Raw genomic sequence first — 14635 nt, 5'->3', positions numbered from 1 at the left:
CACAATGTGACCTGCAAGCGGCGAAAAACAGCTGATGTGCACGCGTTTCCCAGTGAATGCTTAAAACGTGCGTTTTTGTATATATTTAAATTGTAAAGCATTTATTGATATATCTTAAAAGTATTAAAACCACGCTATGAAACTAAGCACATATAATTTTTTGACTTCGATGGCCATCAAGGGCGTCAAGGTGGGCTATCCCCTGAAGCTAACGGTGAGTTGTTGAATTGCCTACTATTGATTGTTTCACAAGCTTTAATATTTTGCACAGATTAACAAAAAGGACGTAATCGAAAGCGAATTCAATCCGGTATTTATACAGCGGTTGCTACCTAAACTGGATTGGTCAGCGGTTTATAGCGCCGCACAGGTGGTGAGTGGGGAATGCATTTACAATCTCTTGAGTGAAATTCCTTTACGAAGCTACAAATTCTCTTCTAGGCGGAGCTAGCAGACGACATTCCAGCAGCGCAGCCCGACAATGTGGCAGAGGACGAACAGCTGTTACAGCGCCTGCATCATCTACTCTTCGAAATCGATGTGCTCGAGGGACAGCTAGAATGCCCCGAAACGGGACGCGTGTTTCCAATAACCGATGGAATACCCAATATGCTGCTAAACGAGGATGAAGTTTAGCTCAATGCAAATAGAAATAAATAAAAAATATAATTCATAAAAAAGTCAATGTAATAAGTAATACAAAGTTTATATATAAATATAAAAGTAAATAAATAATTTTAAAAATATATTTACATATAGTATATAAAAAAAATAAATATTAACAATAATAAAGCCATTTTAAGTTAGTTTTTAAATATCCTTTTATAGTATATTTTAAGCTGCAAAAAGTTTTCAATACGAACACCAAAAAATAATCAATTGGATTTGTGGATGGAATTTGTAAGTGCATGGAAAAGACATATGTATGTATGATCTATATATAAATGGATTATAAATCGCGTATATAGGGAACACATCGGGAGCAAATTGTAGTTGAAGTCAAGTTCGAGAGCTTCTTGGTTAATTTTTGGCACGTGAAGAATCTCTGCCAGGCGAATTCTAGTTGCATTTGATGTTGGCGCCTTTGCTGCGCGCATAGATGCTCCCTTTGCTCAGCTCCTTATTGGGGCCCTTGCAGAGCTCCGCGTTTCGACCAACTGCCTTGTAGCCACGTTCTCCGCCTATAAGGCCAGCATCTGGCCCCTGTGGTGTTTGCTTCTGACAGAGCGTAGTGTTTGGTCCATTCCAAGTGACGTAGTCGGCGCTATTAAATCGAAAATAATATTGATAAATGATGTTTAATTTATAGATATCTGGAAGACTTACAGCAAGAGATTCTCATCGGCTCCCTTGGCTAGCTGTGGATTGGCTCCCAGCGTTGCCATTCGTTCGATTAGCGATTGAAATTCACCCGATTCCAAATGTTGTCCATTGTCCAGCTGGGAGGAATGCTGTCGTTGTCTGTGAAAGACGAAAAAGAAATTAAAGCATAATGTTTAAAGTACAATTTTAATATAGATGAAAAATTAGCGAACTGACTAAAAAAAATTATATAATTATATATTATATTTTATATATTATTTTTATATATTATTCTTTTTTTTAATAACTAATAGTTAATTTTTATAAAATAGTAAATTTTAAAAAAATTTAATTTTGTTTAAATAACTTTTTTTTTAATTCTGTTTAATATTTAAATAAATTATCTATGAATGTCACGTTCAGTTCGCATATTTTTCATACCAACCTCGCATACACACATATGGGTATTGAGTAAATGAATTCTAACATGCAAAAAAAAAAAAAAAAAAACAAACAAGGAACTAGAGTTGAATAAAAGTTAAATCAATAAACATGCAGCAAGGCTAGCGAAGAATAAACATGCAAAACTGTACAAAGTTAACGGCAAACGGTTAAACGGTTAAACGGGCAGGCATACTTCAGTGAATCGGTTTTGGTGCGCGCGCGACTTTCGAATGCCTTCACTATGGAGCTGGCCGAAACAGACGAAGATCCCATCGATGTGCTATACGAGGCATAGCTGCTGATGCTGTTGTTGTTGTTGTTGTTGTTGATGATGTTGTTGCCACTACTATTGTTGTTGTTGTTATAGCAACTGGAACGCGCCAGCATGCTCTTGGTGGTCAAACGTTCATAGTTGGGACGCGTGGGCGAGTGTGGAGGCGAGGCATATGAGTGCGTGGATGCACTGGAAATGCTGGAAGCAGACATAGTCTGGGGCTGCTTCAGCTGGCTGGCAGGCTCCGGCTCCGGCTCCGGCTCCTGCTCCGACTGGAAGGCAGCTTCGTTTGGCACCTGCTCCGGCGTTTGCTCATGGCTCAGGATGATCTGTGTGGTGGCCGTGGAGGGTGTGATGACATTGATGGATGGCAAATGGCGATGTTGCTTATGTGGCTTGCTGCTGCTCATTGATGATGATGCAGACAATGACAATGACGATGACGATGACGATGATGATGTTGGTGTTGATGGCGATGTAGTGGGGGCGTGGCAGCAAGCAAGCAAAGGTGTTTATTTGTTTGTTTGTTGTTGGTGGTTGAGGCAGCAACAAAGTTTTACAAAGAAAATGGGCAATCGATTAACAAAACGAATAAAGCAGCAGCAGCAGCAGCAGCAGCGGCAGTAAAGGCAGACCCAAGGGTTTGGATAGGTGTCTATATAGCTATATATATATGTGTGTGTGTATATAGCAACATCTAGCTGTTACGCACCTCTGTGTGGCATCCACTTGATCCACCTTCAGCTTCATTTCACTTGCAGCAGGCTGAGATTTGCTCAGCGTTTGCTTCTGGTTGCGTTGCTCATCCTCATCCTGCACGATTTGCAGGATTTGCGTGGCCCGATCCTCAGCATAGTTCACCGACTCCAGGGCCATCAAAATGATGCGCTCAGCTATGTGTGGATACTTCAGCTTGAGCTGTGACTCCACTGAAAGGGGGATGCAATAGAGTGAGTTGAGTTGGAAGCAGGAGAAGCACTAACTAACGGCACTCACTCTCTGCCTTCTGCTCGGCTGTGTACTCCTTGGGCCGCAACGGTATATGCTGCACCGCCTGCTCCTGGCCCGCTTGCTGCTCCGACTCCAGCTGCGGCGGTCGATTGTTGGGTCTGTGTGGCTGCTGCATGTCCCGCTTGACATAGCCTAGCGAGATCAGCTTCTCCGAGGCGAACTGCACATTGTTGTCCGCATTGGCCAGGATGTCCAGCAGCAACATCTCATCCGCCTTGGGGAATATGTTCTTCATGTATCTGAAGCGGGCGAAATTTATATTACTTAAAATGAATATTTAGCTCTATATGAGTTTTGGAATAAAAATAAATATATTTAAAATGTAATTATAAGAGAACGAGCAATACGAAATAGAGCAAATATTTATAGAATTTTAAGCTTTAGTAAAGCTAAGTAAAGCGATAGAAAATATACATACATATATAATAAATAAATAAAATAATAAATATTAACTTAAAGCTCAGATTCCCATTCAAATAAACTCGTTCCATTTTCCCTTGGCTAATTACAACAGTTGAATAAACGGGGCCTCGTTGGGCTCCCTTTAGCCATTAGCTAATTGCATTTGGCATTGGCATGCAATTAGGGCTCAATCTCTGGCCAAATCGCACCTCAATTTCATTTTGGGCGAGGAGTGGGGCTTCGGTGAGCTGCGCCATTGCGGCGAGCCATGCAGGCCCACAGCCCCCACTCCGACTCCGGCTCCGGCTCCAACTCCAGCCGGTCCCGCTGCTCCTGTGGGCTGGTGTCCGCTTTGCATGCTCATGAGACTACCGAAGCGGCCGCCGGGCAGGGGACTGGCCGTGCGTGATGTAACTGTTGCCCGACTAGCGCCCATGTCCAGGCGGCGCGCCGGTGGTGTCATATAGAAAGCGGAATTGCTGTGGAACAAGTGACGCTGGGCGGGAGGCGTGACAAATGGACCAGGCATGGTAACGGGATGCTTTTCCACCTGCAAAGCGCTGATGACGACAGCCTCGCGATTATAATAGCTAACGTTAGTAAGCGAGAGTATAAGAGAGAAAGAGAAAGAGAGAGGGGGAGATAGTGTGTGTGTGTGGGTGCATTAAGCAGCAGCGTGTGAGAAGACATAAATACACATAAACATATGCATAGATTAGCAAGGAATTACTTTAGCTTTAATAATATAAATTTATATATCGTATATATTATATATATATACTATATATATATGCCTTACCGCTTCAGCAATAGCCGTATGTGATTCTCATCGGCTGTGGGAAACATATTCTGTATCTTGGTGACCACGGCCTGGGTATCGCTGAACGAGGTCTCCTGAATGGTGGAGCGACGCGACATGTTGGAGGGCAAGCGGGCACGCTGCACAGGCAGGGGCGAAGAGAGCTCCTGTCACAGAGATAAAAGACAACACAGAAAGCTATAGAAAGAGCTCGCATTTAATCGTTCAGCTAACGCCCACCAGTTGTCCACGCGAGGAGGCGGAGAGCAACGGACTCGACGACAGATTGTGTAAGGCGCGCTCCTGGAAGGCACGCACGGCGGTTAGATTGTTGCTGGGATGCACCACATGGAAGGGTGAGCTGTGATGGGAGTGCGGCGCCAGGGGCTACAAATGAAAAAATGAGTGGATAAAAGGAGAAACCAAATAATGCAAAACAATACAAAATTGCATAAAACATTTCATGTGACAGCTAGAAGTATGCAATGAATTTTACAACTTTTGTGTAGCGCACAAAAGTATGCTATAAAAACTTTATAGCTTTCGAATACATTCTCAAAATGCAATTGAATGAGCTCACCTGCAGCGCTATGGACTCTGTGGAGCAGCGTTCATTTTGCAACTGTTTGTAGCTGCTGCGTCCGGCGCGCGGATCCTCCAGCTGCATAGCCTTGGTCAGATAGTTTATGTAATAGCTGCAACGACATAAAAATGGCAAAAACTGCAAATCAAAGGCCATAAAATGCTAGCACACAAGGGTTGATTGCCGGCACTGGCACGGGGCCGGCCTCCGGCTCGGCTGCTGCTGGTGGTGAATTTCTCAATGATGGTACATTTGGGGAAATTGCTCTGGGTAACGGCAAAGGTAAAGATAAAGGTAAAGGGTACGACGAGACCTAAACAGCGACACGTGCCAAGTAGCTGCCAAATGGCAGCAGCAGCAACTCACATTTGACAGCTAATCGGGGGCTGTGATTGCGAGAGACGAGACCGAGGCGAAACGAGACGAAATGAGACAAGATGACATGGGACTCCTGACAAGTGCACACTTGAATTTAACGTATGACAGTCGCTGCTTAATTGCACACAGAGCCAAGGCAAACAAATGTGGGAGCAGAGAGCAAACGGGAGCAAGTCGCTCGCAAGTTGGAGTGAAGCCCACATTAGGCGGAAGTGACACAGTTTATGCGCCAATGAGGCCAATTGACATCAAGTGTTGTGCTTGGCATAATGAATAGCACGTCAAGACAACGCTGGAGATCAACAGCAAAAGTTACTCCGGGCAGATTTCAAGCGTGGCCTAAAAGTATGCAATGGAATTTTTACAGTTTGCCTTCAGCCGAGTAGATAATTATAGACACGCTTACAGGCCTTCCAACCGCTGAGCTATTAAAAATGTATATAAAAATATAAATATACTTCACAGTCACTTGACATTTAATAAAATTCACAGCAATCAAGTTGCCCCAACGGCTGTCATGCTACACCCGAGCACAGCTTTAATAGGCGCCGCCTAAAAGCATGCAATGGAAATTTGCCGCCTACAGCCCTCTGCTCACATTTCAATGCTCTTTCATTTCTCATTTCTCTGTGTGCATGCATAAATATTTATGACGTTTGCTTTATGCATTTTCAGTTGCTTTTGCGGTTGCTTACCAGTTGCCCGTCGTTTGATCATATTTGCAGTCCCAACCGGGCGGCATCTTTTGATAGCCATTCGTACCGCCTGCATCGCTCATATTTGAGTTTTATGCTTTTTTCGATTCTATTTTTGTTGAATATTTATGGCTATTTAAACGGATATTCGCAGCTTGTTTGCCAACTGTCTGCAACCCCGAAAACTTTGCTGGATTTGCCCTTGCCACTACGAGCTTTGTAGTTGTTGTAGCCGTTCGTGCTGTCGTTGTTGTTCTTATCGTTGCTGGGGGTTGTTAACCACCACCGAAACGTCGCACACTAGCACGCTCCGTCGCTCGCACACAGACACAACAAGCACAGTTATTTTTGTTTACAAGGCGCAGCCGGGTAAAAAAAAAAACCAAAACACGCACGCACACACACACACAGAGACAGACACGGCGTGCCGTTAGTGACAGGATTTTTCGTCCTTGCCGCTTTTCCAACGAACGAACCGCGCTTGGCCAGCTTTCAACGTCTACTGACTTGGTCCGCTCGCCGAGATGCTGCGCGGGAGCGAGCTTTTCACTTTGGCGCCAAGCTCCAGTTGCGCAGCAGTGTTGGTTAACGTTTCGAATGTAACGGCTGTGGCTGAGCTTTGCTTTGACTGCCACCTGAAGTGTGAGCTGACAGCAAATTTTTTAGTATATTACTAGACAGAGCACAATCAAATACTTGAAACTTAATTTTCAACTCTTTGGGCAAAATATATTTATTGAAAGATCAACAAAATGTCGGTGTATACGCCGGAAGTACGCATTACGCGTATCACAGACACCTATCTGCAGGATACGTTGGACGAAATGGCGGAGGAGCAGAATAAGCCCAAGGGGCCAACCAAAGCGGAAAAGAAGCAGATGAAGAAAGAAGCAGCGCGCAAGAAGAAAATGGAAGAACAAATGTTGATTTTGCGCGTAAGTTGAGCTGAAACCATTTCTGTCTCTGTCTTTGATTCACTTTCTCTATATATATATATCTATCTCTTTCTGTCTTTCCTTAAGTATCCTAGCATATTCAATTTACTTTTCCTTCTTTTCCCTCTCTCTCTCTCACGATCTTTTTCCCTATCGAATCGCTTTCCTCTATAGCATGGCTTGCGTACTGAACTGGAGATTGGCAAGCGCATGGATCTGCGCGGCTTGGAGGAATGGAACGCCATAGCTGAGCAAATAAAACTGATTGATTTGCGGCAAGAGCTGCTTCAGTGGGGAGAAAACGCCGAGCGCATTCTTCAGAACAAGAACGATCGCATCAACATGCTGGTCGCCGATCTGGCGCACACCAACGAGCAGCATGCGCGCAATTTCGGCCGCACCGTGGAGCTGATCGATCACATCAACGAGTGCTATCACGCCATGCTGGAGGGCAACAAGCACATGTACGAGCAGCAGGCGGAGGAACTGCTCAAGGAGTTCTACGACGAGGTGCACCTGCGCACCGAGGAGGTGGACGCGATGCACCAGAACAGCGAGAACATCATCCACGCCTCGAACCTCTACACGCGCGATCAGCTCAAGGAGGACTACCAGATCTACCAGGAGCAGCGCGACGACTACGTGAACAAGAACATCGCGCGTCGATTCGAGATACGCGACCAGGTGGTCAACAAGATGAACCACATGCAGCGGCAGCTGAACGAGTTCGTCGATGCACTCCACAGCACCGATCTGGATGTGCACAAATACGAGCGCATTCGGATGCTCACCGAGCGCCAGCAGCAGTTCGTGGAGGACACCAAGAAGCTGAACCAGGACGAGGTGAAGTACATCGGAATGCTGCACGAGATACAGCAGGAGACGCTGCGAGTCGAGACGGAGAATAATGCGACGATCAACGATCTGCGCCTGGAGTTCGAGTACTTCTCGAATGTGCGCAAGAAGATCGAGGATCGCATGCATGCCGATCGCATCACAACGCACGAGAAGCTGCGCATACTCAGCACCGAGTGCTACGATTTGACCAAGGTACAGTCGCCACTCAGCATCACAGACTCTCAACCTCATTCGACGCCTCTGCTCCATAGAAATTCGAGAAGATCGTGAAGAGCGGCGAGCTGCTGCTCGCCCTGTCCATCACCTGTCGCAAGCTGCAAACGGAGTCCGAGAAAATCATTGTGGGCGGCGAGGTGGTCGATCCCATCGATGTGGGCCCGGTCGATGACGATTTCACGCTGCAAACGCTGGACCTTAAGAAGCACGTGGACCTGAACGACGAGGATCTGGTCATGCTGAACAAGAGCCTGAAGAACTTCTGGCGCCAGCAGGCCATGGCCCAGGCCCAGAACATGCTGCTGCTGGAGGAGAAGCGCAAGCTGACCGAAGAGAATCAGCGCCACATCGACTTCATCAAGTCCATGAGCAAGACGGACAATGCCGAGGAGCTGCGCGCCGCCATGATCGTTAGCCCGTGCATGAAGAAGGTGCCGCTGCTCTTCGACACCCAATGCCGTTTCCAGAAGCTGCGCATCAAGCGCGAGTCGGCCACAGCCGGACGGGAGGCCCAGCGAGAGGCGATGAACACCATCAAATACATCTTGCATACCAGCCAATGCAGTCTGCATAATCCAAAGAAGAAGGAGGAAAAGTAAACTAGATCTAGTAGAAAAATACTGCAGGAATATATATCTAGATTATATATAGGCAGTTTAGCGATTCACATAAACTAGGGAACAAGGAATGGAAACTCGATTAGTTTTGCATATGTTTTGATATAATGATGTGATCCGTCAGATGAGTTAAATTAGTTCTATTCCATTAGAGTATTAGGCATATATCATAGAGTATAATATGCATCAATTCACTCATTCAAGTGGATATTTCAGATGAATTTATATGGTGAAATAAGAGTGAAAATCTAGTAGAGTGAAAAGAGTAAGTTTTTACTCAGGCTAGTTATATATATTATATATATTATTAATTATATATATTAACTTACTCGTTCAGGTATTTATTCTCTTATGTATAAATAGAGTGCAAATCTAGGTCAGGCAGTTCAGATAAAAATGATTAGATTGTTAGGTATATTATTTATAACTATAAATTCACTTATTCAAGTGAATTTCTGTAGTAAAACAACGGTAAAAATCTAGCAGAGTTATGTTAGTTATCCAGAACTATCAGTGAAAATTTAGTAGATTCAGTTTAGTTATATGTACATATATCATAAATATTTATAACCCCATCAATTCACTTATTCAAGTGAATATTTCTTCAGGAGTAATACACACAGTTATTCAACCAGTTAATTTATTGACATCATATACATACATATGTGTGTATGTGCGTGTGTATATCATAGGCATTAGTGTAAACTAACAATTCATTTATCCAGCTTAAATAAGCATAAACAATTCAATTCAGTTTAGGCAGTTTTTTATTAGCTCTCAATCAATCGATCAATAATATCGCATAACATCTATCAGGCAGGAGGCTAGGCCTGATATACATACATATAATATGTGTAAGTTTCTATGTATATATAATGTGTATATAAAGAGTAAACTGTACTCGAAGAACTTAGGCACTAATCAAATCCTTTGGTCAAGACAAATGCAAAAGCAAATTTAATTCACATCATATGTAAAGAGTGTGATTCTGATAAGGGTTGTGCTCGATATGGTTTCTCGATTCAGATGAACCGCAGGGGCTGGACCTTGAGGCGTTCGGCTAGGGCGGCGCAGGTCTTGAGCTGGTTCTCCAGATACTGAATGCCGCCGGCCTGGTCAACGGCCTTAATGTTCTTCTCCTCCTTGTCGCCGGCGAGCAGAACGGGTTTCTCAGAATTGGTCTGTGGGCGGAGGGAGAGGAGAGGGGGGAATTTAGTTATTCTCTATAAGCTGAAAGCTCTGCCAGCTGCAATTCTTACCGGCTTGGTGCTGCGCAGAATGGAGTTAAAGTCGCTCATGCGCTCCTCGAACTGGGGCGCAAAGCTGTTCGGGTCGACGGCAATGAAGACCTGGCCCAGATTGGCGGCCGAGTTGGCGCCCGTGTGGGTCCATTTGCGTACGTGCGTGGCATAGTTGGCGCCGGACATGACACCGGACAGGATGTCCACCATGGCGCCCAGGCCGTAGCCCTTGTAGCCGGAGGTGAGCTCAGTGCCGCCCAGGGGGCAGAGGCAGCCCGTTTCGAAGGCCAGCTTGGCATCGTTGGTGACATTGCCCTCGGGATCCTGGGCCCAGCCATCGGGCAGGGCGGCGTCCTTGCGCATCTGGATCTCAATCTTGCCCACGGCCACGGCTGTGGTGGCCATGTCCAGCAGGAAGTGATCCTTGCCGCAGCCATTGGCGCCCAGCGAGAGCGGATTGGTGCCCAGCGCCGCCTCCTTGGCATTGGTGGGTGCCATCAGCGGCGATGTATTGGTCATGGACATGCCCACCAGGCCGCTCTCCATGGCGCGCAGCGCATACCAGCCGGCCATGCCGTAATGGTTGCTGCCCTTGGCACAGACCCAGCCAACGCCCACATTCTTGGCCTTCTTGATGGCCAGATCCATGCAGAAGTTGCCAACGACAGCGCCCAGCCCGTTGCATCCGTCCACCCAAGCCGTGGCGGGCGTCTCCTTCAGCACCACGGGCACGGCAGCGCCGTCCGTCGAATTGATGGCCAGATCATTGATGTACATCTCCAGCCGGTTCATGCCGTGACTGAAGTGACCTCGATGATCGGCGGCCACCAGCAGATCGGCCTGAGCCTTCGCATGCTCCTCGGGCACATTCACCGCCTTGAAGCAGTCGATCATGAAGCGGCGCGACTCCTCCACCTTCACCAGTTTCTGACACGCACTCGACATCATGCGCGATAAGCCAAATAGCACTGTAAAATATTAGCAAATCGAAAACGAGAACGAAATTGAATTTGGGTATTTGACTGGGATCCAAAGTCGAGAGGCGAGCGCAAGGAGACGACGTGTTGCTTCCAGATGCGAGACAGGCAAGCGACTAATGGTTAACCCTAAGGCACCAGAGGCAGCCGGTCTGATAATTAAGCTAATGCTCACCAATACAACGATCTCTGGTGGGACAGAGAGCGCGAGAGTGAGAGTGAGTGAGGCAGCGCGAGAGGGAGAGGGAGAGACAGGGGGGACGACGGTTCTTTATCGTAGCTGCCATTTGTTGTATTTTGGCAATGCCCGAAATTGCCAGAGAGGCGCGTGTACATACATACATATATGCATAGACTTATCAGTTGTGTAAGTATGTGTGTGTGTGTGTGTGCGTCTCGATATTCTGTATTGATATGTGTATCATAAAGATATATATACATATAGGTATGTATGTATGTATGTTTGGCTTGTTTTTTTATGCAGCACACGAACATTGTTTTCTTTTTATAAATTCTCATCAAGTTGGTGAAATATGTCACGAAATGTGTTACACATGGATGGACTATAGAGCTATATGGCTATGGGTATTGGGTATTGCGATATATAATATATATAGTGCGAGTCAGGCTTACCAAATTTACATAAGTATATTTAGCGAGAGACTAGTCAAATATTGTTTAAGCGATTCTAACAAGAAAAACAAACCTGCTTCAATGTGTACCTATAACATGTGCATATATTCTATATTCTTTATATATTCTTCTCGGCTTGGCAATCTCTTTTCTAGAACCGGACTTTGAGCAAGGCATAAACAAAGAAAATATATGGTTCTCATATATTTATATTGAATTAAAATCATTTTTTAATTCGAAAACCAGACGAAAAACTTAAAAAAAAATATGAATTATAAAAAAATAAAAAATTACAAAAAAAAATTAATTAACAATATAAAATCAGAAAATTTGTATATTAAATATAAACTTTTTGCTACACAAAATTACAGATTTAAAGTAATTATTTTTTGAATATGTGAATATGAAAAAAACGAAAGAAAATAAAATAAAATAATTGGCATATAAACAAATAATTGGCCTATAAAATTAAATAAATTATAAATATAACAAATCTTTGATATATTAATAAGGAAAACTTATAATAAATAATTGGTGCTTGAATAAAAATTAAGTAATATACACATAGATTATAGTAAAAAGAATATGAATAGAAAATATATTTGTTAAACACAAAGTATATACGAAATAATTGAAACATAATTAAAAATTAAAATAATTAAAAATATATAAAAATAAAAATATGCACGTATATTTATTTATATTCTATTATATTTATCTAATAAAAGTCGTGTACAAAATAACATGCATTAAAAAAAAATCTAATATGTTATCAGAATAAAGCAAATGGAAAATTCTAACTTTAAACTAACAGCATAGGAGAAGAGCTCGTATCGTAAATAGTATTATAATACTACTACTAATGTTGTAATACTTCTATTACTATACATACTATAACAACACAAGTCCACAAATAAACGATCTATAGCTATCTCTAGACTCATTCGAGAAGCAGAGAGTGTATTTGCTCTGTCGCCTAGTCGCCTTCTATTTGCCTCTAGCAACTTATTTCGCTGGGGGCTCGCAGCACAGCAACAACTACAACCACTACACACATATACATACATATATACAATGCGAGTGTGTATGGCCAAATATTTATTATTAAGCAATGTGCTTGTATTTCCAGTTTTATTTTGAATTTGTCAAGTCGGTTGCTGCCGCTGCTGCCATTGCTCGTGTCTGATGTGGGCTGTGTGAGCATTTGTGTTGCGTTGTTGTTGTTGTTGGCATGTTGTTAATGACCTTGAACTTCACTTGCTATCCATTTGAATAGGGCGCCCACACTGGCAGCCCATGGATGAATTAATTACGAGACAAACAACTGATGGATGGATCGGTTGATAAATGTGTACGATTCATTGATTACGGAACCTACGGCATTACAGTACTTACAGTACAGCCCTAACAAAATATGTCACCTAATGTGTTGCTAAGCTCTTGACAACTGTCACGCCCCCGCCCAGCCATTGAATATGCGATAATGAAAGCGAAATTTGATAAGTCGCTTGAACACCATAAAGTCGGGCGGCTTAAGCAATACGAAGTAATGCAAACAAATATACACATACATATATACATATATATGCATGTGTATATATCTGTCTGATAACCTTACTAACCGATTCGAAGCAGCGCCAAGCGTGTCGGCCTCCTTATCAGCGATATACTCTGTGCGCATTTTATAGCACTGGCTTTTGCACATCTCTCACTGGTCCAATTGTCGGGCTCCATTGTTGCGTGTTTACCAGCACTGACCGCACTTCTCACATTCATTCACTTTAAATTTTGCATTGCAACACGTTAAATTTGGACAGAACAACAGAAATACGCCAAACTAAATTTTCTGTGATTATATAGATATATATATGAAATATAAGTATATATATATATTTATATAAAAATTATATTAAATGTTTGCCATTTGTCAACGCCTATTTCGATTCGTATAGAACATTGTTTCGACTCTTAATTGGGGGTAAACGAGTTGTTGTTTTTTTTTTTCGGGGCTGCCACAAAAAGTGTTTCAAGTGTTGAATGTGCTTTCAATTAGACAATCAAATTCTCATTAGTCAAGTGAGCGAAGTGGAACAATAATTGGAGCAATGGAAGAGTGGACAATTGAAATTCAATAAATGAATATTGAATATTATATACTATATATAGAGACATATATAGGAATGAGATATCGTCTATTATTTGACATAATAAGCACTTGATTTTGTTATCCATCATATGGAGTAGAAAATACTGTGAATCTTCGTGGATTACTTTTCTACTTTTCAAAATAGTCTATATCTAGAAATATAGAAATTTCGAATTTTGTATCTGTATTTGAACTTTTTTTTTTGTAATTTTTCTACACCTCCACAAACATTGTCAAACAGCTCTTCAGACGCTATCCATTTTACCTGAAATTTATAAAATGACTATACATTTATAAACGATAGTATATTAAACTCCAAAGGGTAAAAATTTATAAGTAACTAAATAGAAAAAAAAAAAAACGACAACAAAAACAGTTGTTTTTCATACAAATTCTCTGGTTTAATGAGTAATAAACAAAGTTTCATTGATTACACGTGGGTGGCCGTGAATAACAACAGCTCAGGTATCTCAAGCAAAATATCTATAAGGAACAGCTGATTTCATGCACAAACAAAGCTAACGCGACTGTCAGCTGCCCGTCGTGAGCGTCAATTATATAGTAAAGGGAAGCTAAAGATAGGCATATAAATCATAGCGCATAGATAATAAACAATTGCACGCGTAATTAGAATAATAAATTAGAATAATATATTCCACTTACCGCCCAGATTTGCATTGAATTTAGGCGCTGCAGCTGCGCTGTAACGCCCACAATGCTGTTGTTGTTGTTGCTGCTGCTGCTGTTGTTGGCGCCTTTGAAGTGTTTGAATAGACCGCCGATTGATGCTGACGTAGGCGTTGGCAGCGACCGCACGACGCGAGCAGCACAATGTCAACGATGTCATTGCAGCGAATATGGCAAAAACGAAACGAAAACGTTCTAAAGTGCTAAAAACAAATCAAGAATGGCAACAACAATACCAACGCGACGAATACGTCGCCTCAACAACAACTAAAACCAAAAAGCACAAAACTAGTTGAGCGCTACGTAGAACGCAAAAAGAGAGACACGTAAGGCAATAGTAACAGGTCGATACGATTCAGCGAATACGTAACGAGACCAAAACAGCTGACGTCCACGTCAACGCTAGCGTCTCTGCGGGCGGCTCTGCTACGACTACT

The 14635-nt window shown here is 43.0% G+C and overlaps 4 protein-coding genes across 10 annotated transcripts; 2 read left to right on the top strand and 2 right to left on the bottom strand.

The window, feature by feature from the left end:
* Window positions 1–10: 10 nt before the first annotated feature.
* Window positions 11–746, top strand: Trmt112 (tRNA methyltransferase subunit 11-2). The gene is made up of 3 exons (XM_018101823.3): window positions 11–214; window positions 272–373; window positions 442–746. Exons 1-3 carry the CDS (start codon window positions 137–139, stop codon window positions 634–636), a joined length of 375 nt encoding a protein of 124 aa, XP_017957312.1. The 5' UTR covers window positions 11–136; the 3' UTR covers window positions 637–746.
* Window positions 747–796: 50 nt separating this feature from the next.
* Window positions 797–6403, bottom strand: LOC108651891 (uncharacterized). Of its 6 annotated transcripts, none has more exons than XM_030386413.2 (10): window positions 5889–6403; window positions 4813–4927; window positions 4473–4619; window positions 4233–4399; window positions 3643–4023; window positions 3017–3270; window positions 2733–2949; window positions 1940–2422; window positions 1327–1461; window positions 797–1264 (listed from the first exon to the last, which is right to left on the bottom strand). In XM_030386413.2, exons 1-10 carry the CDS (start codon window positions 5969–5971, stop codon window positions 1060–1062), a joined length of 2187 nt encoding a protein of 728 aa, XP_030242273.2. In that variant the 5' UTR covers window positions 5972–6403; the 3' UTR covers window positions 797–1059. The 6 variants fall into 6 exon arrangements, with proteins under 6 accessions (XP_030242273.2, XP_089115941.1, XP_030242277.2 ...); XM_089259815.1 differs by having other exon boundaries at window positions 1940–2419; XM_030386417.2 differs by lacking the exon at window positions 1940–2422.
* Window positions 6404–6504: 101 nt separating this feature from the next.
* On the top strand, window positions 6505–9484 carry LOC108658842 (uncharacterized). Its single transcript, XM_030386421.2, has 3 exons — window positions 6505–6823; window positions 6998–7873; window positions 7933–9484. Exons 1-3 carry the CDS (start codon window positions 6641–6643, stop codon window positions 8494–8496), a joined length of 1623 nt encoding a protein of 540 aa, XP_030242281.2. The 5' UTR covers window positions 6505–6640; the 3' UTR covers window positions 8497–9484.
* Window positions 9264–14437, bottom strand: LOC115563452 (uncharacterized). Of its 2 annotated transcripts, none has more exons than XM_030386425.2 (3): window positions 14175–14437; window positions 9774–10723; window positions 9264–9695 (listed from the first exon to the last, which is right to left on the bottom strand). In XM_030386425.2, exons 1-3 carry the CDS (start codon window positions 14356–14358, stop codon window positions 9537–9539), a joined length of 1293 nt encoding a protein of 430 aa, XP_030242285.2. In that variant the 5' UTR covers window positions 14359–14437; the 3' UTR covers window positions 9264–9536. The 2 variants fall into 2 exon arrangements, with proteins under 2 accessions (XP_030242285.2, XP_089115948.1); XM_089259822.1 differs by lacking the exon at window positions 14175–14437 and adding an exon at window positions 12988–13256.
* Between the last annotated feature and the right edge of the window lie 198 nt (window positions 14438–14635).

The sequence above is a fragment of the Drosophila navojoa genome, chromosome 4 (assembly GCF_054131105.1).
Source record: "Drosophila navojoa isolate 15081-1374.11 chromosome 4, UAZ_NAV_1.0, whole genome shotgun sequence".
In the NCBI taxonomy this organism is placed as follows: Eukaryota; Metazoa; Arthropoda; class Insecta; order Diptera; family Drosophilidae; genus Drosophila; species Drosophila navojoa.
Note: the sequence above shows the minus strand (reverse complement) of the source record. Positions and strands in the feature narration are given on the sequence as shown.